The sequence below is a fragment of the Oncorhynchus mykiss genome, chromosome 3 (genome assembly GCF_013265735.2).
Source record: "Oncorhynchus mykiss isolate Arlee chromosome 3, USDA_OmykA_1.1, whole genome shotgun sequence".
NCBI lineage: Eukaryota > Metazoa > Chordata > Actinopteri > Salmoniformes > Salmonidae > Oncorhynchus > Oncorhynchus mykiss.
The window spans coordinates 25,982,600-26,009,142 of record NC_048567.1 but is presented as its reverse complement, the minus strand read 5'-3'; the positions used below and the strand labels follow the sequence as shown (position 1 = coordinate 26,009,142).

General features: G+C 41.8%; 1 protein-coding gene across 1 annotated transcript in view; it reads left to right on the top strand.

Annotated features, from left to right (window-relative positions):
- LOC110515882 (thrombospondin type-1 domain-containing protein 7A) overlaps positions 1-26,543 on the top strand; it is a 105,643-nt gene that overhangs the window by 15,415 nt on the left and 63,685 nt on the right. The window contains exons 2-4 of the mRNA XM_036973360.1: positions 20,743-21,574; positions 25,030-25,284; positions 26,250-26,431. Coding sequence (XP_036829255.1) covers positions 20,743-21,574; positions 25,030-25,284; positions 26,250-26,431 — 1,269 coding nt within the window. The remainder of the gene's footprint in view (positions 1-20,742; positions 21,575-25,029; positions 25,285-26,249; positions 26,432-26,543) is intronic.

The window sequence follows — 26,543 nt, the reverse complement described above, 5'->3', positions numbered from 1 at the left end:
ACAGAACACAGACAGGTTTGTGTGTGTGCGCGCATGTGTGCCTGTGTGCGTGCATGAGTGTGTGCATGAATCTGTGTGTGTGAGCGTACGTGCGACCGCCTTGCATTATATATGTGTGTAAAATCTAGGTCAGTCCTGCTGCTGTTGTACCCCACTGGTGAACCCTCTGGTGAGACTATTGCAGATCTGAAGTGGTGGTGGGATGTGTGGATATGTGTGCTTATCTGTGTACAGTGTGTGGTTGTTGCATGTGGACACATCCTTTCATCTATCCCCCACCGCCGATGCCATTAAAAATAGACGTTTTCCACTGATAACACATCTAAATCAGTTTAAGAAGGCACTGGATCAGCACTATACCGCTAAAATCTGGTTCAGATGAAATCTAACCCGGGCCAATGGCAATTTTCAGAGGATTAATATCATTGAAATCCTCTCTTCCATGCTCAGGGCATCTCTGGTTGACTGCCCGGACCCTAGTGTGAAACACTTTGGCCCAAGGACCCCACTACATCTGGTATTTACATGATCACAGACTGGAGAGTAGACACCATGTGGGGGAGAGAGAAGAGGGGGTGGAGAGACAGGGTGGGATTGGAGAGAGATGGAGGGAAGGAAACGAGAGAGAGGTGGAGGATAAAAGAGAGATACAGTATGCAGAGAAACACTGTAAAAAAATGGTTCAACCTAGAAAATAATACTTCCTGGATCCAGGTAAATAACATAGGTTTTCTCAATTGAATATACTACATTTGTTGAAACCAAATACTGCATGTGATTCAATGGCAACTGTTTTATTTTATTAATACCAAAGTATATCTCAAGTTGCAACATTTCTTTCAACACTCAACTTACTTTTCCCCTTTGGTTAAACCTAATAAATAACCAAATGAAATACAACCCATTTTTTCATCTTGTTCCAAATTCACTTTTTTGTTTAGAATAAGCTATCCAATTGGGTTACAAGCAATAAATTCTCTATAAAACAAGAAAATAAGTTTGTTCCAAAATAAAAATAATGTTTACATATTCTCCACACAAGACTGTCACATGTAGGTGTGACAAGATCATAAAAATACATGTGAACAGCTTCATATGAACATATGAACAGCTTCCAATCAACTTCATATGAACAGCTTCATATGAACATATGAACAGCTTCCAATCAACTTCATTTTAACAGCTTCATATGAACATATGAACAGCTTCCAATCAACTTCATTTGAACAGGTTCATATGAACATATGAACAGCTTCCAATCAACTTCATTTGAACAGGTTCATATGAACATATGAACAGCTTCCAATCAACTTCATTTGAACAGGTTCATATGAACATATGAACAGCTTCCAATCAACTTCATTTGAACAGCTTCATATGAACATATGAACAGCTTCATATGAACATATGAACAGCTTCCAATCAACTTCATATGAACAGCTTCCAATCAACTTCATATGAACAGCTTCATATGAACATATGAACAGCTTCATATGAACATATGAACAGCTTCCAATCAACTTCATATGAACAGCTTCCAATCAACTTCATATGAACAGCTTCCAATCAACTTCATTTGAACAGCTTCATATGAACATATGAACAGCTTCCAATCAACTTCATATGAACAGCTTCCAATCAACTTCATATGAACAGCTTCCAATCAACTTCATATGAACAGCTTCCAATCAACTTCATATGAACAGCTTCCAATCAACTTCATTTGAACAGCTTCCAATCAACTTCATATGAACAGCTTCCAATCAACTTCATATGAACAGCTTCCAATCAACTTCATTTGAACAGCTTCCAATCAACTTCATATGAACAGCTTCCAATCAACTTCATATGAACAGCTTCCAATCAACTTCATATGAACAGCTTCCAATCAACTTCATTTGAACAGCTTCCAATCAACTTCATTTGAACAGCTTCCAATCAACTTCATATGAACAGCTTCCAATCAACTTCATATGAACAGCTTCCAATCGACTTCATTTGAACAGCTTCCAATCAACTTCATATGAACATATGAACAGCTTCCAATCAACTTCATATGAACAGCTTCCAATCAACTTCATTTGAACAGCTTCCAATCAACTTCATTTGAACAGCTTCCAATCAACTTCATATGAACAGCTTCCAATCAACTTCATATGAACATATGAACAGCTTCCAATCAACTTCATATGAACAGCTTCCAATCAACTTCATTTGAACAGCTTCCAATCAACTTCATATGAACAGCTTCCAATCAACTTCATATGAACAGCTTCCAATCAACTTCATTTGAACAGCTTCCAATCAACTTCATATGAACATATGAACAGCTTCCAATCAACTTCATATGAACAGCTTCCAATCAACTTCATTTGAACAGCTTCCAATCAACTTCATTTGAACAGCTTCCAATCAACTTCATTTGAACAGCTTCCAATCAACTTCATATGAACAGCTTCCAATCAACTTCATTTGAACAGCTTCCAATCAACTTCATATGAACAGCTTCCAATCAACTTCATTTGAACAGCTTCCAATCAACTTCATATGAACAGCTTCCAATCAACTTCATTTGAACAGCTTCCAATCAACTTCATATGAACAGCTTCCAATCAACTTCATTTGAACAGCTTCCAATCAACTTCATATGAACAGCTTCCAATCAACTTCATTTGAACAGCTTCCAATCAACTTCATATGAACAGCTTCCAATCAACTTCATTTGAACAGCTTCCAATCAACTTCATATGAACAGCTTCCAATCAACTTCATTTGAACAGCTTCATATGAACATATGAACAGCTTCCAATCAACTTCATTTGAACAGCTTCCAATCAACTTCATTTGAACAGCTTCCAATCAACTTCATTTGAACAGCTTCCAATCAACTTCATATGAACAGCTTCCAATCAACTTCATATGAACAGCTTCCAATCAACTTCATTTGAACAGCTTCCAATCAACTTCATATGAACAGCTTCCAATCAACTTCATTTGAACAGCTTCCAATCAACTTCATATGAACAGCTTCCAATCAACTTCATTTGAACAGCTTCCAATCAACTTCATTTGAACAGCTTCCAATCAACTTCATATGAACAGCTTCCAATCAACTTCATATGAACAGCTTCCAATCAACTTCATATGAACAGCTTCCAATCAACTTCATATGAACAGCTTCCAATCAACTTCATATGAACAGCTTCCAATCAACTTCATTTGAACAGCTTCCAATCAACTTCATTTGAACAGCTTCCAATCAACTTCATATGAACAGCTTCCAATCAACTTCATTTGAACAGCTTCCAATCAACTTCATTTGAACAGCTTCCAATCAACTTCATTTGAACAGCTTCCAATCAACTTCATTTGAACAGCTTCCAATCAACTTCATTTGAACAGCTTCCAATCAACTTCATTTGAACAGCTTCCAATCAACTTCATTTGAACAGCTTCCAATCAACTTCATATGAACAGCTTCCAATCAACTTCATTTGAACAGCTTCCAATCAACTTCATATGAACAGCTTCCAATCAACTTCATTTGAACAGCTTCCAATCAACTTCATATGAACAGCTTCCAATCAACTTCATATGAACAGCTTCCAATCAACTTCATTTGAACAGCTTCCAATCAACTTCATATGAACAGCTTCCAATCAACTTCATTTGAACAGCTTCCAATCAACTTCATATGAACAGCTTCCAATCAACTTCATTTGAACAGCTTCCAATCAACTTCATATGAACAGCTTCCAATCAACTTCATTTGAACAGCTTCCAATCAACTTCATATGAACAGCTTCCAATCAACTTCATTTGAACAGCTTCCAATCAACTTCATATGAACAGCTTCCAATCAACTTCATATGAACAGCTTCCAATCAACTTCATTTGAACAGCTTCCAATCAACTTCATTTGAACAGCTTCCAATCAACTTCATATGAACAGCTTCCAATCAACTTCATTTGAACAGCTTCCAATCAACTTCATTTGAACAGCTTCCAATCAACTTCATTTGAACAGCTTCCAATCAACTTCATTTGAACAGCTTCCAATCAACTTCATTTGAACAGCTTCCAATCAACTTCATTTGAACAGCTTCCAATCAACTTCATTTGAACAGCTTCCAATCAACTTCATATGAACAGCTTCCAATCAACTTCATTTGAACAGCTTCCAATCAACTTCATATGAACAGCTTCCAATCAACTTCATTTGAACAGCTTCCAATCAACTTCATATGAACAGCTTCCAATCAACTTCATATGAACAGCTTCCAATCAACTTCATTTGAACAGCTTCCAATCAACTTCATATGAACAGCTTCCAATCAACTTCATTTGAACAGCTTCCAATCAACTTCATATGAACAGCTTCCAATCAACTTCATTTGAACAGCTTCCAATCAACTTCATATGAACAGCTTCCAATCAACTTCATTTGAACAGCTTCCAATCAACTTCATATGAACAGCTTCCAATCAACTTCATTTGAACAGCTTCCAATCAACTTCATTTGAACAGCTTCCAATCAACTTCATTTGAACAGCAGCGTCGTGACATTTTTTTTTTACAGTGAATAAAGATGGACAAAGCTGTTGCTAAAGAGGAAAGCCGGGAGAGAGCTGTGATTTTTTTTAAATATAATTTGTTTGTGTATTTTTTTATTTATTTTAAATTTAAAAAAAAATATGTGTTATTATTATTTTTTTATTTTTTTTAAATCTTAAAACTGCATTGTTGGTTAAGGGCTTGTAAGTAAGCATTTCACTGTAAGGTCTACTACACCTGTTGTATTCGGATGTGACAAATAAAATGTGATTTGATTTGAAAGAGAGAGAAGGAGAAAGAGAATAAGTAGTGGAGAGAGAAAAGAGAGAGAGGCTATCCCCAGTGGCATCAATTCCCTTCAACTGCGCCACTATCTCTGTGAAATGAATTGGTTATCATCAAAGGCTTAAGTCTATTGCATGGGAACAGCCTGTATTAACCTTTAAGGGTGCATGACATTATAATACTCAGTTGTCTGAGTGGATTTCACATGCCCCTCATGTACGATCTCTCTCGTCTGGGGTAAAGAGAGCAAAAGAGAAAAGAGGGCAAAAGTTGCAGACAGGAGGAGAGAGAAGGATAGAAGGAGAGAGAAGGAGAGAGTCAAGGAGAAAGATGGAGAGACTGCAGAGAGAAAGAGAAGCGAGAGTGACAGACATTGAGACAGGGAGAGAAGATGGTACGGGAACGAGGGAGAAAGAAGAACAGAGGAGTAGCTACAGAAGACCGCTGTGAAAATAGATGCAGACCTTCCCGGATGGAATAATGTGGCGAGGGGAATAATATGACTTCCTAAGTCCAGGCTGCTGCCAAATCCGAAGATTGATTAAGTCAGAGATTCTCTCTTTATTACCTCAGTGGCTGGGTATTGCTACACGACTTTGGCTTCAAATGTGATGTGCACTGTTCAATTTCAGACGGCATTTATTTCCATCCATCAAAATGAATGTATTCTCAAATGTAGCTTATATCCCAATATGTTTCGGCCTTGTTGTGTAAACCAGGTGACTTACTTTACCAGTCCATCTTGTTTTCCTATTTCTTAGGAAGAGGACTGTATTTTAAAGTGCATATAAAACAAGTCTCTAAACTCAAACTACTTTTCCATATTAGCAAAATAGCAAAATAGCAAAATACCCTTGTAGCAACTTCAACACCCAGCCCACAATCTCGCTTGTCGTTTCTAGAAAATTGCATTACTTTCTGTTCCTCAAATCCTATATCAAAGAGTTACCACGGGAGAATCATTCTCCCCTCATCCTTCCATTTCCCCAAATTTCTCCCGTCTCTCTTTGAGACGTGGGGGGGGTTATGGTAGAGTAGTGTTGAATTCACAGGAAATGCACTGTTAAAGAACATGGACTTTGGCTGGTACTGAGTTTCTTTGATCTGTCCACCTACTGGGCTCTCTTTGAACACTTCTCTTTGGATTAAAGTCATCTGACCCTGGAAAGGCAAAGCTAAGGATCACGGCTACAAAGTAAGACCGTCTTTTCCAGATGACTCCCCCAGACCCTCTTTTACAGAGCTCGACTTCGGCCCATCAGAAAATGCATTCACTTTAGTTGAAACCACTCAGTTGCTCAAATTTCAATCCGATCTATTGGATTGTCTTGTAGTTGTTACATTTCTGAGCCCTAAAACGATCTTATATCCTTCAGTCGTATACTCACACAAATAAATCATGAAGTAGGGCAGGGATCATCAACTAATGTAGATAAAGAAATCTTGAGTGGATGGTCAGGGGGCTGGAACATAATTACAAATAATTTGAAGACTGCAAGCCTAAACAGATATAATATTTGACTAAAACATAATAATTTCAAACCTTGCTTACATTTGTATATGATCACATATCTCATTATTATGTGTGAAATATTTTGGAACAGATTTAGAAAATGTAAATCACTTGGAGCTGTTTTGCTGTTTGTTTTTAGTCTTTTATGTCCAACAATAAAAAAAAAAGATTTACGTTTCATAAATGTTTTTGCTCAGAAAACATAATCAAATAAAAATACAATAATTTGGCCCAAGGGCCGCCAGTTGCGGAACCCTGGACTAGGCCAGTACAACATGTTTTGAGATTAAATAAATCCCATGTAGCCTTGAACATCTACCCTACAATGTTCCCAAATCACACTCACAGTTGTCACACTGAATGTCTTCAGTGTCACTCAGAAGCACACACACACACACACACACACACACACACACACACACACACACACACACACACACACACACACACACACACACACACACAATCCCCCTAGAACACACACACACTTACTGGAGGCAGAAATGCTTCCGTCGTCATATTTGCTCTCCCCCTCTCTTCCACCCATGCCCCCTAACACTAACAGATGGAACCATGAGGCAGCATGTAGAGGGGGATCTGTGTCTGTATGTCTGTCTGTCTGTCTGGGTACAGTACCACCATGCCCATGCTGTTGTTGCTCCCCACTATGTGTGCCACCAGCCTGCCTACCTGGCAGCTCTCCACCCCCTCTGCCCTCCTGTCCCATTCTCTGTTGATTACCACTGTAATGGATTCGCCACTCTCTCACCACCCATCCTGATGCCCTGCCGCCGCGACGTGATTAAACCTTCAACTGTGGAAACTTCTAGATGTTGTGACAGGGAAAGGTGTCTACTGTATGTTTGACGAGATGAGTCCCGGCGTTTCTGGCTGCGTTTGGAAAATGTATTGCCCTTGGGGTTCGTGTTCTATCCCAGATACAGGAAAGCTATTCGTTTATGTGTGTTTAGTGTGATTGTGTTAACTCGCATGGAATTTAAATGTGCTATTTGCGGGTTGTCACTGAGCTGAGAAATACTGTGAGTGAATTGGAGGAAGAGGGATTTGTATGTAAGTAGGATGATGATGACGTATCAAGCTGGAGATTCAAAGCAGACGTTCGCTTCTCCCTTTACTGTTTCCGTTGATGAATGAACAAAATAAGCAACTATGGACATGTGGGCACATGTCTGAATGGGTGGGTTTCTCTGTGTGTGTGTGTGTGTGTGTGTGTGTGTGTGTGTGTGTGTGTGTGTGTGTGTGTGTGTGTGTGTGTGTGTGTGTGTGTGTGTGTGTGTGTGTGTGTGTGCGTGTTCTAAGACAGAACCCCCCCCCCCCTCTCCCCTCTCCTCTCATGTTTACCTGGCTCAGCACAGCGGTGGAATCAAAGAGCAGAAACACAGAGGTATGCTCATTCATCTCCTCGCCTGCAGATTGAGGGTGGCAGCCTTTATTGCACCCGACCCCTGGTGTGATCACAGCGAAGAGTGTGTGTCCCCTCCGAGGAGTGTGGCCTCAGGCCTCCCTCTCCACAATGAAATACAAGCAAAAGCTGTAGTCTCCACCTGCAATCCTGCAAAGACATCACCAAAGAGAGAGCCGAGAATGGCGCATCTTGTTACACTGTGACTCATTGAAGGTGGTGTGTTCTAATGTGTGGAGCTGGAACAGATGTGAGGAACTGTGGGTGGTTTATTTGTAGCTAATGAGTTTCTCTCTCATGTAGCTTTCCGTTACTTCATAGAGGATTCAGTGCTCGGATAAATATCAGGAATATGGAAGATGCTGATGGTCTATAAATACAACCCAGCCTATGTTTATTTTAGATCTAATCTGGATCTCATCCAAAAGGTTAGTTGTAAAGACGTTCTCAAATCGTTTTCAAAGCAACATGAATTCAGATGTATTTCTCGTTGTGTACGTTTGTGGTCCAGGTGCTGGACACTACAGGTTCAGCCATGTGGATTTACTGGCAAGCCGGCACAGCCCTCATACAGTTTCATCACTCCTATGGTTCACTGAACATCCTTCAGTAGATTGGCTCATGTGTTGGTGTATGCTGATTTATGCTACTGTTTTGGTGTACAAACAGACCTCTCAATTATTGCCCCCCCCCCCCCTCCATTCGGTACGTTTTCCTGGAACTAATGAATTCTTTGGGGATCTCTTATAGCCCCTCCTTCTCTCTCAAGCTATATGATTGTGCAATATGTACTGGCCACAGGCCAATCTTTCAGGGGGCCCTTGATTTGTACAGTTTAGCATCAGTTATTGATATTGATTCCTTACATTGGCTCTTTGAAATGACAGGGTAGAGAGCTGCACAGCTGGCAGGGGCAAACAGAGTGTATTGCATACATCCACCAATGCAGTGTACGTAAAATATGTGTGGCTTTTGTCAAGCTTGTGTCTTTCGAAACTGACACATTGATATCAATATCGTTCAATCTGTTCACACTGCTACCATCTAGAAGGCAAAGACAGTACAGGTGCATCTAAGCTGGTATGGAGAGACTGAAAAACAGCTTCTATCTCCATGCCATCAGACTGTTAAATAGTCACCACTAGCCAGCCTTTGACCATTACCCTGCTCTGAACTTTAGTCACTGTTACTAACCAGCTACCACTCAATACTCAACCTTGTGCCTTAGAGACTGCCGCCCTATGGACATAGTCATTGAACACTGGTCACTTGAATAATATTTAAATACTGTTTTAAACACACTTCTTATGTACAAAATATTATATATAATATATAATATAATATATGTACAAAATATTAAGAATATCTGCTTTTTCCATGACATAGATTGACCAGGTGAATCCAGGTGGAAGCTATGGGTTATTGAGCTCATTTTTTTAAAACAACTTCAATCAGTGTAGATGAAGGGGAGGAGTCAGGTTAAAGAATAATTTTTAAGCCTTGAGACAATTGAGACATGGATTGTGTATGATTTCAGATTATTTTGAGCCCAATAAAAATGAATGGTAAATCATGTATTGTGTCATTTTGGAGACACTTTTATTGTAAACACCTCTACATTAATGTAGATGCTACCATGATTTTGGATAATACGGAATGAATTGAATGAATCATGAATAATGATGTGAGAAATTTACAGACGCACAAATATCCTGCTATTGTAAAAGTGAGAGGTTACCATGTCTTGATAGGATATGATATTTGTGTGTCTGTAACTTTCTCACTCATCATTATTCACGATTCATTCAGGACTGTCCGTAATCATGGTAGCATCCACAGTGATGTATTTTGAAACATTCGATTCTTATCTACAATAAAAGTGACTCCAAAACGACACAATTCATTATTTACCATTCATTTCTATTGGGCACAAAATAATCTGAAACAACCAAAGCAAACAGCAAATGCATCCAACAAGTTTGATGTAAACATTGTGTGCTAGGAATAGGGGACCAAATACTATACGTTTGACTACTTTAATACACGTACAGTATAAGTGAATTTGTCCCCATACTTTTGGTCCCCTAAAATTGGCAGACTACATTATGTACAAAAAGTGCTGTAATTTCTAAACAGCTCAGCCGATATGGATCAAAAATACCCTCAAATTAAAGTTGACAGTCTGCACTTTCACCTCACAGTCATTGTATCATTGCAAATCCAAAGTGCTGGAGTACAGAGCCAAAACACAAAATCACTGTCACTGCCCCAATACTTTTGGAGCTCACTGTATATTTATATTTATATATTTATTAATTCCTTTATTTGTTATTTTTTGTAGTACCGTGTATTGTTTTGTATTGTTAGGTATTACTGCACTGTGGAGCTAGGATTTGTGTACCCGACCAATAAAATTGTATTTTATTTAATATGGGACATACAGTACGGCTATGCTGGTAAATAACCATATGGACAAAATCAGCAATTGGTGTGCAATGTTTGAAAACCAAAACCTTTGAGAACATGTATTTGAGACCTTTACACCAAAGAGAAGCGAGAAATAACGAGATTTGTGTCTGTCCCGTGACCACCATTAATAGCCTAGCAACCGTGTCCCAGAGGTTCCGTAATCTCCCCATCTGTCCAATTAACAGAGGGAGGAGCTGTCAGGGGAACATGGAGGGGGGAAATGAGTGGGATTGGAGCATTAGCACTGTGGATGGAAATGCTGGAGATTGGGATCACAGTTCTCTCCCCTCCAGTTGACACGGTGGCTATTTCTGTGGCTCCAGGTTAACACTTTTCTCCCTGCCCTTTTCTGCCTCGTGATTTCATTAGGTGCAATGCCACTCGTCACTCCGGTGTAGCGCGGGGACCAACTGGGCTCGTGTTCCTGTAATCGCGACACGAGGATGGAAAAGGCTATAGAATTGCATTTTGTGAGCTTAACCCTGGTGTGTAATTAAACCAAGAGATGAAGCAGAAACTTTACGTGGTGAACACATTGGTTTCGGGAGAACAGAGTTTCTGAGGAAGTTGATGTTTCTTGTAGAGAATGATGTTCTCTTTCGTCTTCCACTCATGGCAGGATCATTAGGCAATGTGCCGCTGGATCAAGTTCACTGTCGTGAAAAATACCTTTGTCTCTCTTAAATCCTTTGACGGTTTCCAGCAGTTCTTTGGAGAGTATGCTATAATGTCAATGCAGTACACCCAATACTTATTTTTCTCTCTATTTTATCCTCAAAGATGCCATGGCCTGAACAGCATTCATGTTCACTGGCATAGCATGCAACGGAGTCCCTGAATCATAATTCAAAGGATTTGTTCTTAGTTACAGAGTTGACATTGAGATGATTACCTCATCCCCCCCCCCCCCGCTCGCTGTATTTGTCCTTTCTTCCGCATCTATGCAGGAAATATCACATCATGCAGAACATATTATCTAAAGCAACATGTACATACACAGTATGCTCATGCAACACGTGGGCACTGTGAAGAAGATATTCTGGTTTTATCATCATTTTTCAAAGTATTTATTAAAATCAAGTTATATATTCAAGAGCATGTTGTGTTTTGTGTATGTATTTAGTCATTCACTTACAAACCTTCAACAGTTCCAAGTTAACGTATCCACCCTCTGAACCTTTACGCAAATTGTGTTTATGTGCTTAATTGTTTCTTTGTTTCTATTGGCTGAACGCTAACGATGTGGCTAATTGACACAGTTGTTTTGACCCTGGTGATAAGTTCACCTGCCATTTTAGCTGTGCCCAAATGTTGGTCAGGGGATGTCTTTTAAGTTAGGTGAGCCACGGTTTTAGTTTCCAATGTTTTTATGGTTCTAATTTGTTCTGGAGTTGCAGTTTTGTTATAAATATAAGACTGTTGAACAGTTATCTCAGTCTTTGTTTTAAGCCTTTTCAAGTGGTTGAGCTCTTCCACAAGCACGCAAGTGCTTTCTCATGATCCAGGATGTGATATTTGAAGCTGGGTGAATGCTTGTGAGAATTTATGAGTCTCTCTGATGTTGACATGCTCTCTTCTCTACGTGTCAATGAAAAGGCTCAAATTAGAGGGAGAGAGAACCTCGGATCCTCTGGGAACGGGAGTTGTCAATCATTAATTCTATTCTTAGCATCGGAAACAATGCCTGGATGGGTGAGAATGGCTAACAAGCTCTATCTACTGCAATGAATCAGTGGTACAGATGCTTGGTGAAAACTCACTAACCATTTCAATCGCAGTGTTTTCGCGATTGGAGGATAAGTGTTCATTTGGAAAGAATTGGACTCAACAAGTGATCGACCAATCCAGGCAAGCAACACACTGAAACATTTTGAGTCAAATGCCCAGCCAGATCAATACCTACAGAATGAACAGAACATTTAATACAAGAATCCAGAAATATTGACAGGGAAATCAGAGGACGATAAATCTATCATTACTACTTTGCCCTTTCACTATATGCTTCTCTTGTAAACATAATATAACATTATTTGCCAACATCCTAAAAAGACCTCACAGTGGACTTCTCTCAATTTGAGAACTGAGATCTCGGTAAACGTCTCAACACTTTGCTGAGACTGCAGCGAAACCTCCCTCAACCTCACCGTCATGCTCTCTGAAACCGTTCCCTCAACCTCACCGTCATGCTCTCTGAAACCGTTCCCCCAACCTCACCGTCATGCGCTCTGAAACCGTTCCCCCAACCTCACCGTCATGCGCTCTGAAACCGTTCCCCCAACCTCACCGTCATGCTCTCTGGAACCGTTCCCCCAACCTCACCGTCATGCGTTCTGAAACCGTTCCCTCAACCTCACCGTCATGCTCTCTGAAACCGTTCCCCCAACCTCACCGTCATGCGCTCTGAAACCGTTCCCCCAACCTCACCGTCATGCTCTCTGAAACCGTTCCCCCAACCTCACCGTCATGCGCCCTGGAACCGTTACCCCAACCTCACTGTCATGCTCTCTGAAACCGTTCCCCCAACCTCACCGTCATGCTCTCTGAAACCGTTCCCCCAACCTCACCGTCATGCTCTCTGAAACCGTTCCCCCAACCTCACCGTCATGCTCTCTGAAACCGTTCCCCCAACTTCACCGTCATGCTCTCTGAAACCGTTCCCCCAACCTCACTGTCATGCTCTCTGAAACCGTTCCCCCAACTTCACCGTCATGCTCTCTGAAACCGTTCTCCCAACCTCACTGTCATGCTCTCTGAAACCGTTCCCCCAACTTCACCGTCATGCTCTCTGAAACCGTTCCCCCAACCTCACTGTCATGCTCTCTGAAACCGTTCCCCCAACTTCACCGTCATGCTCTCTGAAACCGTTCTCCCAACCTCACTGTCATGCGTTCTGAAACCGTTCCCCCAACCTCACTGTTATGCTCTCTGAAACCGTTCCCCCAACCTCACTGTCATGCTCTCTGAAACCGTTCCCCCAACAATCAATAGAACTGGATCTCCCAAGGGACCACTAGCTAGAATCAAGAAATGAAAAGGTAGAATTAGTTTGCCTGGAGAAAGAACAGGTGTGAGAGGAAACTACTCTCTTTGGCACACACTTCCTGCACTCAAAGACCTTTGCATCTGTCATCTGGCATGTTGTCTCTGTATTGTGAGTGATAAGATCTAGGTCCTCTGGCTTTAGATGGTTCAATTGAATGATGGTGAATTATAGCGTGACACGTTTCTATTATTGATGTCAGGGCTTGCATGCCATGTAAATACATTATGTACAGTGCTACATAATCTGACATTCAGATTTGGTATTCACAGGGGAGCTTTTAAGTAGTATTGCATTTAAGAAGAATCAATTGTAATTTGTTTTGATTAGGAGACATGATACAAAAGAAAGTTCATGTCTTTCACCCCGAAGGTGTATTTTTATTGCTGTTTACATCGTACATCTCACAGCTGATATGAAATGAAAGGAAGCATGAAAAGTGTTGACAGAAAGCTGTGTGCCGGCCTAAGTGTGAATGCAGTCTGTCTGTTTTGGCCCAACGTGTGTGTGTGTGTGTGTGTGTGTGTGTGTGTGTGTGTGTGTGTGTGTACTGTGCTAGGCTTGGCTTGGCTTGGCTGGGGTATCCACTCTCTACCAACACCTCCCACACTCCTACTCAGTCCAAAAGAATAGTGCTGCTGGATCACAATCCAAGAGGGATCCCCATAGGCCTAGGAAAGAGAGTCCACACCTCGTGTTCCAAGTTTAGCCACTAGCGTCCTAGAAGTGTTATTTTCCCATCCTGCACTAATTAGAAGCACAAGCATCCCAGCTGTGGAGTTTAATTATCAGCCCAACACGACCATTTCTCACCATTTCTGTTGTATTATATAGGCATTAATTGATTAGAAACATGTTTCATCCACTAACATCCATCTTAGATCCTTCTCAATCGTAACAGGTCACATGATGATTTTGTGGACCCACACGACATTGTCGTGAATTGAGGACCGCTCAGCCTATTCCTGTCCTTGTCTTTTCTCGTGTCCTGATCGAAACAAAGATCTTGTTTACACTAACATGTCAACATCTCTCTCTGATCAGGATCGATGTTAGCAACTCTAAGCTTTGTCTAATCTATGATTAGTGCCCGGGGTGAAAAGGACACCCTGGCCATTGACTGCCAAAACGCCCTATGAAGAGCGATGTTTAGTCTGAAGTATGGTGTATGTTCCCACCACCTTTACAGATGGTTTGTCCCCTTTGAAGTTACCTGTCATATGATCAACAAATGTAACTTAGTTGATATGAACTACCAACCGTTGCTGGGATCATAGAGAATAACCTCCAAGTGTCATTGAGAATTACTAGTATTTTGTCTTCAGAGCTCTGTAATGGGAGCATTATAAGATTATAGGATTAATGTAAGCGGTGACTTCCTAATTGTATTGTTCTCTACACGTGCGCTTTGTTGTAGCAGATAAAACATACGTCACACACGCTTAGTAATAGTTTCCGGCCCACAAAACAATCATTTGTTTTTTCACTTTCTATTTCTTATTTCATCCATGACCTGCTGTGGACTGTCAGCTATACAATTCAAATGTTAAACCTTCATGTTGCTCTTAATTGTGCTGCATTTGGCTGCCTTTTAGAACATGCGTGTTAGTTTGGCAGACACCTCCTCAGTGCCCGTTGTAAATGCTCATTCTATGAAGTTTCCTAGTGTTGTGTTACTTTACTATTGAATTGAGATGTAGAGAATGATGCATCGTCGGCAGCAGTAATCTAATCTTAGGCAGAGGCGCTCCAGAGGGTGGGGGATCTCACCGTGTGATTGGAGCATTTATCTCAATAAAGTGGCAGGTACATTATCAAATCTCTGGCCCTGGAGCAACAGTCACACACACGCGTGCAGCCAATCAGACGGGAACAAAGCACATGCAGACTCGCCCACTTGTGCATGCACCCACACGTCCACACACATGCACACACGTGCACACATACAACACAAACACACTGTACTAGCACACACATTCATGCCAAGAGCACTTTTAACCCCAAAATTGATACGAAATTGACTAACAACAATAGCAGACACAAATAGTGAAAAGTTGGTCACATAAAGCATTAGTGTAACATTAGACAGATGATATTCTGTATATGCATGTATGGACTGTTTATGACCCCAGGTTTTATAGCAATAACAGCGACAGTATGATTTTCCCTGCTAAAGGAGAAACAAGATACCCTGCCTATTTTCATGGTATCCGTGCAGGCTTCCTAGCAACACATGCAACTGTTTTCACAACCCAGCTCACTTCCTGTAAAGTGCAACTCTTCCTCGCAGACTAATGGCTGGCTTTTTTTTAAGGGCAGATTATAGTCAATGAAACCCCTCTCTCACCCCTCATCCTCTACCACACCAAGGAAGTCCTCCATGGAAGTGCCTCTTTAGATTGGAGTCAACAATGTGCTCCTAACTGGCTTCATATTAATATTTAACTGCAGTGCCAAGCACCAAGGGGCACATTCTCTCTCTGTCATTTGTCTTATCCTTACTCTTTTTTTCAATATGGTGGATTTTTTTTCACTTGAAATGCAGTTTTGCTGGCATAATTTCAGGGGCTTTGTTTTTGTATTACAGTGGCTTTCAAATGTTTTACATGGATTAGGATATCTTAACTAAAACCTGTGACAATGTTATTTCATTATTTTCTGGATTATATTTCATATTTCAGTGGTTTACATTTTGTGTTTTGGTATTAATAAAGATGACGTTAGTCCATATTTTTATTTATTTTGTACAACTGGTTTAATCTTGTAAAGTGATCAGCATATAGGCTACATTGCAGCACGTGTGATTATTTGCATCCCAGTTCAATAAGCGCTTGTGTTGATGGAAGTCCAAAATAGACATCGAAATCCATTCCATTCTATTACTTTGCATAATGGAAGTCTATTCCGCTGTGAAATGTGTTTATTGTGTCCTCCCGCCATTTATGTAACTGTTGTTTAAGAAAAACACTGCAGTCTGCTCCCAGATGAAGAGACAGAATCAGTTAGAATTTGTGGAAGTAATCAATCAAAATGTCCAACCTCTGAACTTCAAATGTCAACATGCCAATTGTATGAATGGTAGATTGTTGATTTGGTCCAATTACGGTGTCAGACCACCTTACAATATATATCATACGCGTGTTATCTGAAAACAGCTTTCTTCCTTTCATTGAAACATGATTCAGTGGCTTGTGACTAATTGCGGTAGGATTTACGGTTGGTTATCTGGTTTGCCTTTCCTGTGTTCTCATAAAGCACGCCTGTCAGAGCTGCATGATGAATATCACCGCAAAGCAGGAGGGACACTCCCATCCCTATCCCATTATTTAAAGGCCACCGACTGCTCCTCCCACAACATCCTGCCTCAAACTGGGGCAAGAGAACGTTTGGGCAACAACATAAACTCCCACAACACACATAAGAGATCCATGTGAAACGATGAGGTTTATTGATTGTGTTCTTACTGTTACTGACAGCTTGGACACATTTCTAAGTGGAGCATGGACCATTGCGTTGTACCTTTTGAAATGTGTCTGCTGTTGAATGCATTGACAGTCGGATTTTGACAGACACACTTGAATGGGCAGTTTGTGCAGAATGACCAAAATATCTTGTCACTGCAGGAGTGACAAATGAGTCTGTCTCCTACACAAGCTGCAGTGCAGTATTCCACCTTCGGTTTGTTATTGATCACTGAAATGAATGATTTAATTCGCTGAATCCAATGAGATGACTAGCAGATGGTAACCATGACACTTGTTCATGAAGATGGCGTGGCATCAGTAATGACACGGAGTCCGCACAATGTTTCCTATTTGTGAAAAATATAATTCAATGGAAGAAACTGTTGAACATTGTCTGGGTTAAATCGAAAGTCTGCCTCAGAGTTACGTGCGGTGCTGTGTGTTGTGCTTGATGAATCAAAAATCATCAAAGCCCTTTAAACCATGGAAGCGTCATTGTGGTATTCCAGCTAATGACATTCAGGTCAATTGTGAGAGGAAGAGCTTTAGTCAATGGATTGTAGCTTAGCGAAACATGGCCAAGAGCACAGATCACACTGAACATAGGGTCGGTAATTATCCATGAATGTTAAGCAGCTCAAAGTTTTTCAGCAGACATTAAGTGGTAGCCTCTGGTCTCTTCCTTCTCCTCAGACATATTTTTCTCTTTTTCATTATAACCCATGATTTACAATTTGGTGTTGTTCAGAAAGAAAAAAGAAGGTCAATGTTCATTTGGAAGTGAAATGAAGTGTCTGACCATGCTTTAGTAACTTAAGATCTTATTCTCTTCAAATGCAGACTTCTGTACTACCCCTTAGGAATATGTGGAGATTGTCTCTTCATCCTTTGTCTTTCCATGGTCTCTCTGAAGGGATACATTGTTTGGCTTTGTGTAATGCTCATCCGATTGTTTTCAAGCTTTTTGGCTAGATTGTTTGTAGGCCTTTTCGCTAACTAATTGCTCTAATGGGTTTAACAGGGGCTCAACTTGGCATGTTCAATATGTTGACGTTCATCTCCGCCAAGGGTTATGTGCAATTGTATTTAAGAGGGCTTTTTGTATTCCATTTCACTCTGTGCTGCAACTGAACTTTACTCGGAGTTGGGTATGGTAGTTTGGGGATACAAGGTCCTCGGCTCGCTTTCATTTTACAGTTATTTTTTATAGCTTTGGCCATCTGAGATGTGATAGCACTTTATTTTAAGTGGTTTTCCTAAAGCAAACCTAATATGCTCATAATAACACCTGTCCAACCTGGTCCTGACATTCTGTAGAATGACAGACGTTTTGAGTGCTCTATGAGACACCTAAACCAGAAGTAACGACAGGAATTTCTTGGCAATAGGACCACCACTAGTATCTGTCAGACAGCAAGGACAGCTCAAAATAATCCCTGACCTTGGCAGTAAGTAGTTCCTGTCTTAGAAGGATCAATAACAAGCAAACACAACCAAGTGAACAGCTCTGTGTGACTCCATCCTTAGTGAGGATGACCCTGTGGGAGCCAAAACATGTATGTTCATTAATGAACACATGGGGACAGAGAGATCCGACTGCCTCTCCAACAGTGGGGATATAACATTTCTTACTCCAGCCTAATCTGCTGCTTAGAGTTGGGAGTATGTACACTTGAGCCTATGGGAGATCTGTTAAGGCCCTTGGACATTATGTAAAAATGTTAACTAGGATCACAAAAGAAAGAAAAATCTCCCGTGAATTATATATTCAAGCAATAAGGCCCGAGAGGGTGTGGTTTATGGCCAATGTATCACGGCTAAGGGCTGTTCTTAAACACGAGGCAAAGCGGAGTGCCTGGATACAGCCCTTAGCTATGGTACATTGACCATGTACCACAAAGCCCCAGAGGTGCCTTATTGCTATTATAAACTGGTTACTAACACAATTAGAGCAGTAAAAATAGATATTTAGTCATACCTGTGGTATACGGTCTGATATACCACGGCAAATCATTTTGCTAGGGTTTCATTTACTCAGGCAAACAGAACATAGGGATAAGCCTTGGGGATGCTCCAGATAGTTTACCCCCTGCCTCTTTTGTGCCGAATACCCCAGACCCCCCATTTCAGAAGGCTATTAAATGAACCCCAATCTGATCGGTAGCTAACAGATGCACAGACATCCCCTGAATCACAACTATATATGATACATGTGCAGTATGACAGCAGGGCATTGATCTTGTGTTGATATAGGGGGAAAAAGAACAGCCATGTGTGATGTGCCTTCAGGCTTCTGTCGACATGCTGATACGCAGATTGAAGCCAGTTCCTGCCTGCGAGATCAGCAGCTGAGCGATGAGATGAGTCCACTAATAGGCTGTCATCTGAGGCATTTGGGTCTGATAATTGCAGGAAATGTTTCAGCCTGTTTCAGGCAGACTAGGGTTCTTCGTCCTCCACAGGGGGGGAAAATCGGTTTAGGGGTGCAACGTGGATAAACACAAGGCACCCTCACCCGGATACGACTCAGAACGAGGCCATCATCTAACACAATAAATTCAAATCAAATCAAATGACATTTTATTTGACACATACACATGGTTAGCAGATGTTAATGTGAGTGTAGCGAAATGCTTGTGCTTTTAGTTCTGACGGTGCAGTAATATCTAACAAGTAATCTAACAATTCCCCAACAACTACCTAATACAGACAAATCTAAAGAGGTGAATGAGAATATGTACATGTAAGTACATGGATGAACGATGGCCGAGCAGCATAGACAAAGTGCAATAGATGGTATAAAATACAGTATATACATGTGATATGAGTAATGCAAGATATGTAAACATTGTATAAAGTGGCATTATTTAGAGTGCATTGTATAAAGTGACTAGTGATCCATTTATTAAAGTGGCCAGTGATTGGGTCTCAATGTAGGCAGCAGCCTCTCTGAGTTAGTGATTGCTGTTTAGCAGTCTGATGGCCTTGAGATAATAGCTGTTTCTCAGTCTCTCGGTCCCAGCTTTGATGCACCTGTACTGACCTCGCCTTCTGGATGGTAGCAGTGTAAACAGGCAGTGGCTCGGGTGGTTGACATCCTTGATGATCTTTTTGGCCTTACTGTGACATCGGGTGCTGTAGGTGTCACGGAGGGCAAGTAGTTTGCCACCCTCTGGAGAGTCTTGCGGTTGAGGGCGGTGCAGTTTCCGTACCAGGCTGTGATACAGCCTGACAGGATGCTCTCGATTGAGCTTCTGTAAAAGTTTGTCAGGGTTTTGGGTGACAAGCCAAATTTCTTCAGCCTTCTGAGGTTGAAGTGGTGCTGTTTCTCCTTCTTCACCACACTGTCTGTGTGAGTGGACCGTTTCAGTTTGTCTGTGATATGTACGCTGTAGATGGAAGGGGTTGGTCTGAGGTGAAGCTGTACATTAGTCTCCTCTTCTTTCTCGGTTGTCCTGTGCTGTCACTAGCCTGCGGATAACAGCGTCAGAGCACAACATTGTCACGGATTAGGTTGAGCTGAATGACTCAATGAACAACACCACTATTAAGCCGCAGCTTTTCTACTGTGATGAGGTTTGGCGTGGGGGTAAAAGTCAGAGAAAGCTCTTGTGTTCCGGCTGCAATGGAGACTTCATTCAGAGTAATAATGTGGAACTGAAAGGAGAGCTATAGTAGAATAGCTGATGTACAAATCTTTTAGTGCATGAATTGTCAATGTGCTATATGCCCCTGTCAGCGGGTATGAAGGCGTGGTCGGGGTTCTCTATGACATTACTGGTAGACATTACTGGTCTCCATCGATCCGTCCACTGCGCCTGTGGATGATATTTGTATGGTTTGCTTTTTCCAAATGATTCATAAACTACCGCCCCTAAAATAATCAATTTCCCATCAATTGATATACTGTATAGTGTACACTGTATCCACTTTACCATTTGATGTAAAAAAAAAAAAATGGTTATTTTAACCCTGTCTGTGTTGTGTTCCCAAGGGCCATGGGGCAGATGTATGGGCAGTGACTGTGGTCCAGGTGGCAGCCAGAGTCGGGCTGTGTGGTGTGCCCACGTGGACGGCTGGACCACCCTCCACACCAACTGTGACCAGTCCCAGCGGCCTTCCAACCAGCAGAACTGCTTCCGTGTGTGCGACTGGCACAAGGACCTTTACGACTGGAAACTGGGTGCCTGGAACCAGTGTGTGTCCGTGTCAGCAAGGACCTTTGGGGGCATGCGGCCATACGTATGCAATGGGGGTGAGGAGGGCATTCAGACTCGGGAGGTGGGCTGCGTACTAAAGTCAGACGAGTCTCCCGGAGATGACAACATCTGTGAGTACTTTGAGCCCAAGCCTCGGCTAGAGCAGGCCTGCCTCATCCCCTGCCCTCATGACTGTGTAGTGTCTGAGTTCACCCCCTGGACGTCCTGCTCAAAAACCTGTGGAACCGGCCTAAAGAACCGGGTGCGCAGTGTCCTGGTGCCTCCGCTCTTCGGGGGTTCCGCCTGCCCCAACCTGACTGAGTTCCAGACCTGTAAGCCAGGGCCTTGTAAGGGGCCTGAGGGGGTGTACAGCCTCAGGGTGGGGCCCTGGATGCCCTGTTCTCTCCCCATTTCCCGGCCGGTGCGGCAGGCCAAGCGTAGGAAGGGTAAAGGGGAGGCCAGGGAGAGGCCTGGGGTCAAAGACCCTGATACTAGGGAGCTGATCCAGAAGAAACGGACCAGGAACCGGCTCAACAGGCAGGAGAGCCCCTTCTGGGACATCCAGCTGGGATACCAGAGTCGCACGGTGTCCTGTGCACACAGGAACGGGAGCACGGTGGGACTCAGGTAAGTGGCTCAGCATCAGTATTTCAGGGTCCTTAGTTTGTGCCTGTGTGCTGGTTGTCCTTTAAAATTGTACTTTTAGTCTAAATGGGCAAACCATGATATGTCATTGGTCAAAGGAAACCATGTGTTTTTGTCCTTTCAGAACTGTAATTCATCATAGTGAGTTACAGTATCTCTTGGCTTGTCCTTAAATAACACGCAATCTTAAAATAGGCACAAACCTGCCACATGTCTAAACAGGCCTTTGCAAGGGGTTGTTTTTATCTTCTTCAGAACTGTAAGCACAGTATTATGTTTTGAGGTGATGTACTGTACTGATGTACAGTGGATGACAGGTAAGGGAATGGTTATTTGTCTCTGCTTTGCTGTCAAAGCAATGGAGCACTCCCACTTTCTGATGTCTACTTTCAACGGTTGAGATAACAACTCTATATTCACTGGTGCTCATTCAGTGACAGGGATTGAATCTTAGCCAGCACTTTGTAAAGCACTTTGAAAAGTCTTCTGTGATCTTCGACTGTAAAAGAGCAGGGTGAGTTGCACAAAGCACATCATTGCATTGGTATTGTTACGTGTGCAGGTGAGGAAAGATAAAAGCATTTCAAATCAAAAAGCTTGATTATTAAGAGTAATTTCAGTTCAACTTAAAAAAAAAAGTCATTTATTTTTAAATGCTGTTGACCAAATACTTTTTATGAAAATCTTTCACATTAGGAGTATGGTTCAGGCTATCAATGACTCAGGTTCTTCACATACTATATCTTATATACGATATACAGTAGACAAGACAGCATGGGTGCCCTTTCTTGCCTTGAAGCTCTTTCTTTTGTGTTGAATGATGTCTTTGTTTCATGCTGAGTGACAATAACTTCAAATGTCAGTACAGTACCTCTCATCTCTAGCAAGGAGAACTACAGTCTCCTTACATCCACATTATGTATGTGTCACATGCTACAGATTTGATCAATTATGTACTAAATATATTAATTAATGCGCTGTTGGGGCCAATTTCTCAGCAGTGGCTGGGATCAAATATTTCAAAAGAACCGTGAAAACAAATCTTACGCCCTTGGGAATGTAAATATTAATCTTTGACTTGTTTATTTCTGGTTCTGAAATATTTATTGTTGTTTTTGCCACTTCAGAAAAGTGGAACAAACTTCCCAGCAAACCAACATTGTTTCTGTGAAAGTTCCCAGAACATTTGTTAGGTTGCAGCAATGTTCTCATAGCACAAAAACATTCTTTGTATGTTTTTGGCATGTTATCATCCTAATGTTAGATAAAACCCTAACTAGAACTTAATGAGAATCTTAGCTAATGTTCTGGGAATGTTCCCGGTTTGCTGGGTTCTCTCTGAAGCGATACACAGTGAATCTAGGCAGTCGTCCTCCGAACATCTTGCTGACTTCATTTCCCATGTTGTTTGATGTACATCTGTCATCATTGGGCCACAGCTTTCTCTTGAATCATTAGACTTTGTTTTCGCCTGGTTGTAGAATAGTGGCTGGCTTTGCATGTAACCATATGAAAACAGAATGCATGTGTAGGCTATTTACTGTAGAGTTCCAGCTTACATGTTGGCCTCTGAAGTTTCCATTTACCACCAGAAGCACTTCTAGAAAGTATCACTTTACATCTTTTAGCTTATGCTTATGTTTCTCTTCACTGGCCACACTGGCCTTCCAACCATTCCACTCTGTTTTCTAAACTGTGTTTTCATCAAGGCATTAAAAAAGATTGTTAAAAGTTTTCGCCCAGGGTTTCACATTCCCTGACCCACATAGTACAGCCGGTCTTGTAGGCTTCAATTGTACAACATGTTTCTTAGCCAAAGCCTTGTGTAATGAGCACTTCTGCGTTCAATGTGGATATTCAACAGAAACCAAACTCTGTTTTGTGGAATTTCATGGCATTTCTTGTTGTTTGTCATATAACCTTTATTGGTTTTAAAATGAGAGGTTTGAGTGTTTTTGAAATATTATTACTCTCTTATTTCAAGTGAAATTGTCTGTATGTCCCCGATCTGTCTGACTGACGGAGATTTTTTAAAAGTACGACTACTTTAAAGACTTTTAAACCCCTACAACAATGCAGAATGTAATAAAAATACTTAAAGAGATCGAGATGCCGTGAAAAGGGTCAATGGACGCTTTAAGGCTTTTTAAGGCATGTGTGAAGTTTCATCTGAGTCAGGAAGCGAGCCATTATCCTCACTGTGTCACAGAACCTTTGTTTTAATTCCTGAATGTTGTTCACTGAGAAAGAAACACCAGCGTGCCTTGCTGGCAGCACAACGGAGCTTCGTCGTGACGTCACACCGGCAGGCCCACCACATCAACGAATTCAAAAGGTATCTTAATCTGTGGAGACAGAGGGGTTAAAAACACAAGTCAAGCTCTTTTTCAAAACAGTTTCACTCGTTTCTAGCAGAAGTGTGAGAAGCTAGAGGTGAAGTGTGGCCTCGGCGTCGCCTAAATGAGAGGTTTCTAAATGAAGCCGAGCTGTAATTAGCAGTAAAAGCTCGTCAGCCGCAGCGCCTCGGGGAAAGGCGATGCACGCAACAGAGCAAGGAACAGAAAATGGTCGGCATTAATTGCTAATCATTTGAAGGAGCTTAAAGAGGCAGCGTTTATTCATTAGCTCTAATTGCAAGTTGAATGATTAACAGAGTGATTGCTTTTGGTGATTGATCAGTTGTGGTTACTACTCTGATGCATTTGAGGCACTACCCTTCAGAATTGATGTAGATATGAACCTAGTATAAGCAACTTTAAGTATTGTATTGTATTACATGTACAAAACCCCTCTTCTCATGGTCCTTTGAGCCGGATTTGAACCAGCAACCATTTCACTACCTAAATGTGGGGGCTGTTGTACAAACCCTTTCCATCTTTTTTTTCTGCATTGTTTATTGTTTATTAAGTTGTGATGATTCTGAATGAAGGGTTGAGTACTATGGTTCAATGCCAGTCAGTTCCCTAAGGACTCTTGAATACAGCTTATTACAACATGCTTAGTATAATGTACATTCTACTATAGTACAAGTATTAGTACATTATAGTATATGATAGTATTAGTATCATGTACTTCCATCCAGCTCATTGATGAATGGCCCCTGGCTTCCCATTGTCTTCCGACAGGTGGTGGCGTCACCCAACACAGCCGTCTATCTATCGTAAAACAATGCTTCCTTGATGAATGACACACTGCAATAGACAGGACGAAAACCAATATTCCACAAATTCAATCAACATACGCCAAATTCTACCTCAAAATGTACCTCAACTGTCTTTGAAACCCACTGACCACTTGTTCTAGGACCACCAACACACACAGGGCTCCCTCAGGACCAGCTTCCACATCCACTGTCGCAAATTACAGGCAGCTCGCAGACTGATCTCAGATTACTGACCATGCCACTCCTCTGCTCTCGCCTCACCTCTGTGTTCCAGTCGGTGTCTGCCTAGGGACCTCCCTCTGACGGTCCAGTCCTGCATCCTTGCTAAGGACTGTAAGCTGAGCGAGTGGGCAGACTGGGGCCCCTGCTCCAAGGCCTGTCTAGACCCAGACCCTGAGTCCTCCCGGGGCCAACGCTCCAGGACCAGACGCGTGCACCAGTTCTCCGTGGGGGAGGGGGAGGACTGCCCACCGCTGGAGGAGACGGAGCCATGTGACCCTCAGGGGGATGGAGTACTGCCCTGCGCCACGTGAGTGTCACTTAGTGTCACGAGGATGTGTGGAAGTTATAGTTTTACACTAAATATATGGTAAGAAAGATACTTAACATTTATGGTAGGCCTAGAGCTTGAACGTGGGTTAAGTCAATGTTGTATTAGTGGAATTTAAAATGATGAAATGTCGTGTCCAAATGTAATGTATTACACAGTAGTACCAGTCTGTCGAAAGATACTACCGAACATAGTTCAGGAACCTGATAGGCTTCCAGGAAGTTTTCAACAAATTGGAACCACTTAGTGCACTAACATCCCAAAGTCTACTGGATTCTCACTGACAGAGGTGATACATTCATCCTGTTGATTTCCCATTAGCTACTTCACCTAGCTAATTTGCTCTCCTGGGTGGCCCGTAGGAGTTTGTTTGCGTGGGCCTGTGTCTGTGGTGGAGGAGAGAGCATGTGGAGAAAGATTGGTGCAAGTGTTTGAGCTTTTGCAAGACACCGACTCCAGTCAAGTGGAGTCTATGACAATATTGTCTCTCCTGTAGCCTGCCACGTAAACACACACACAGATCATATCCCGTCTTTACACAACCATTCACATAACACTTGAGCTTTCCTGTTCCGATTCTGCGAAATACTTCAAAACGACACCATCTATAAAACTATCAGTCGTGACATAGCCTTTAAAATTGACTCTTTTCATTACTAAAATGTATCTTTTCATATTACTCATGTGTTACACGGATTGGAAGCAATTAGCCAAACATGGAGCTGATAGCTGTTGAAGTTGTAGTGGAACGATAAGGATTAGTGCAATTCAAGTTTGGCAGCTGCAGCCTCAGATGCAGGTAGAACAGATCAACACACAAGTCACAAATGTGTTTTTATAGAACAGACATGTCAGGGATTTGATTAGCTAAAGAAACATCAGTCAGATTTTAAATGTGTTTTGACAGCATAACCCCCACACACCCATCTCTGTCACCGTCACAGTTACACCTGGAGGACTACAGAGTGGAGCGACTGTAGGGTGGACTCGTTGCTAAGTCAACAGGACCGTCGGCGTAGCAACCAGACCGGCCTGTGTGGGGGAGGGCTCCAGAACCGAGAGGTGTACTGTGTCCAGGCCAACGCCGAACTACTGACCTACCTCAACAACCTCAAAGACAAAGATGGTAATGAGGCGTTTCTATATATAACACTTTTCCATAACAAAGTCTTATCTATATATAAGGGACTGATCCAAATGTATTGGGGGAGGGGCTGGTCCAAATCAAGGAGTCATAA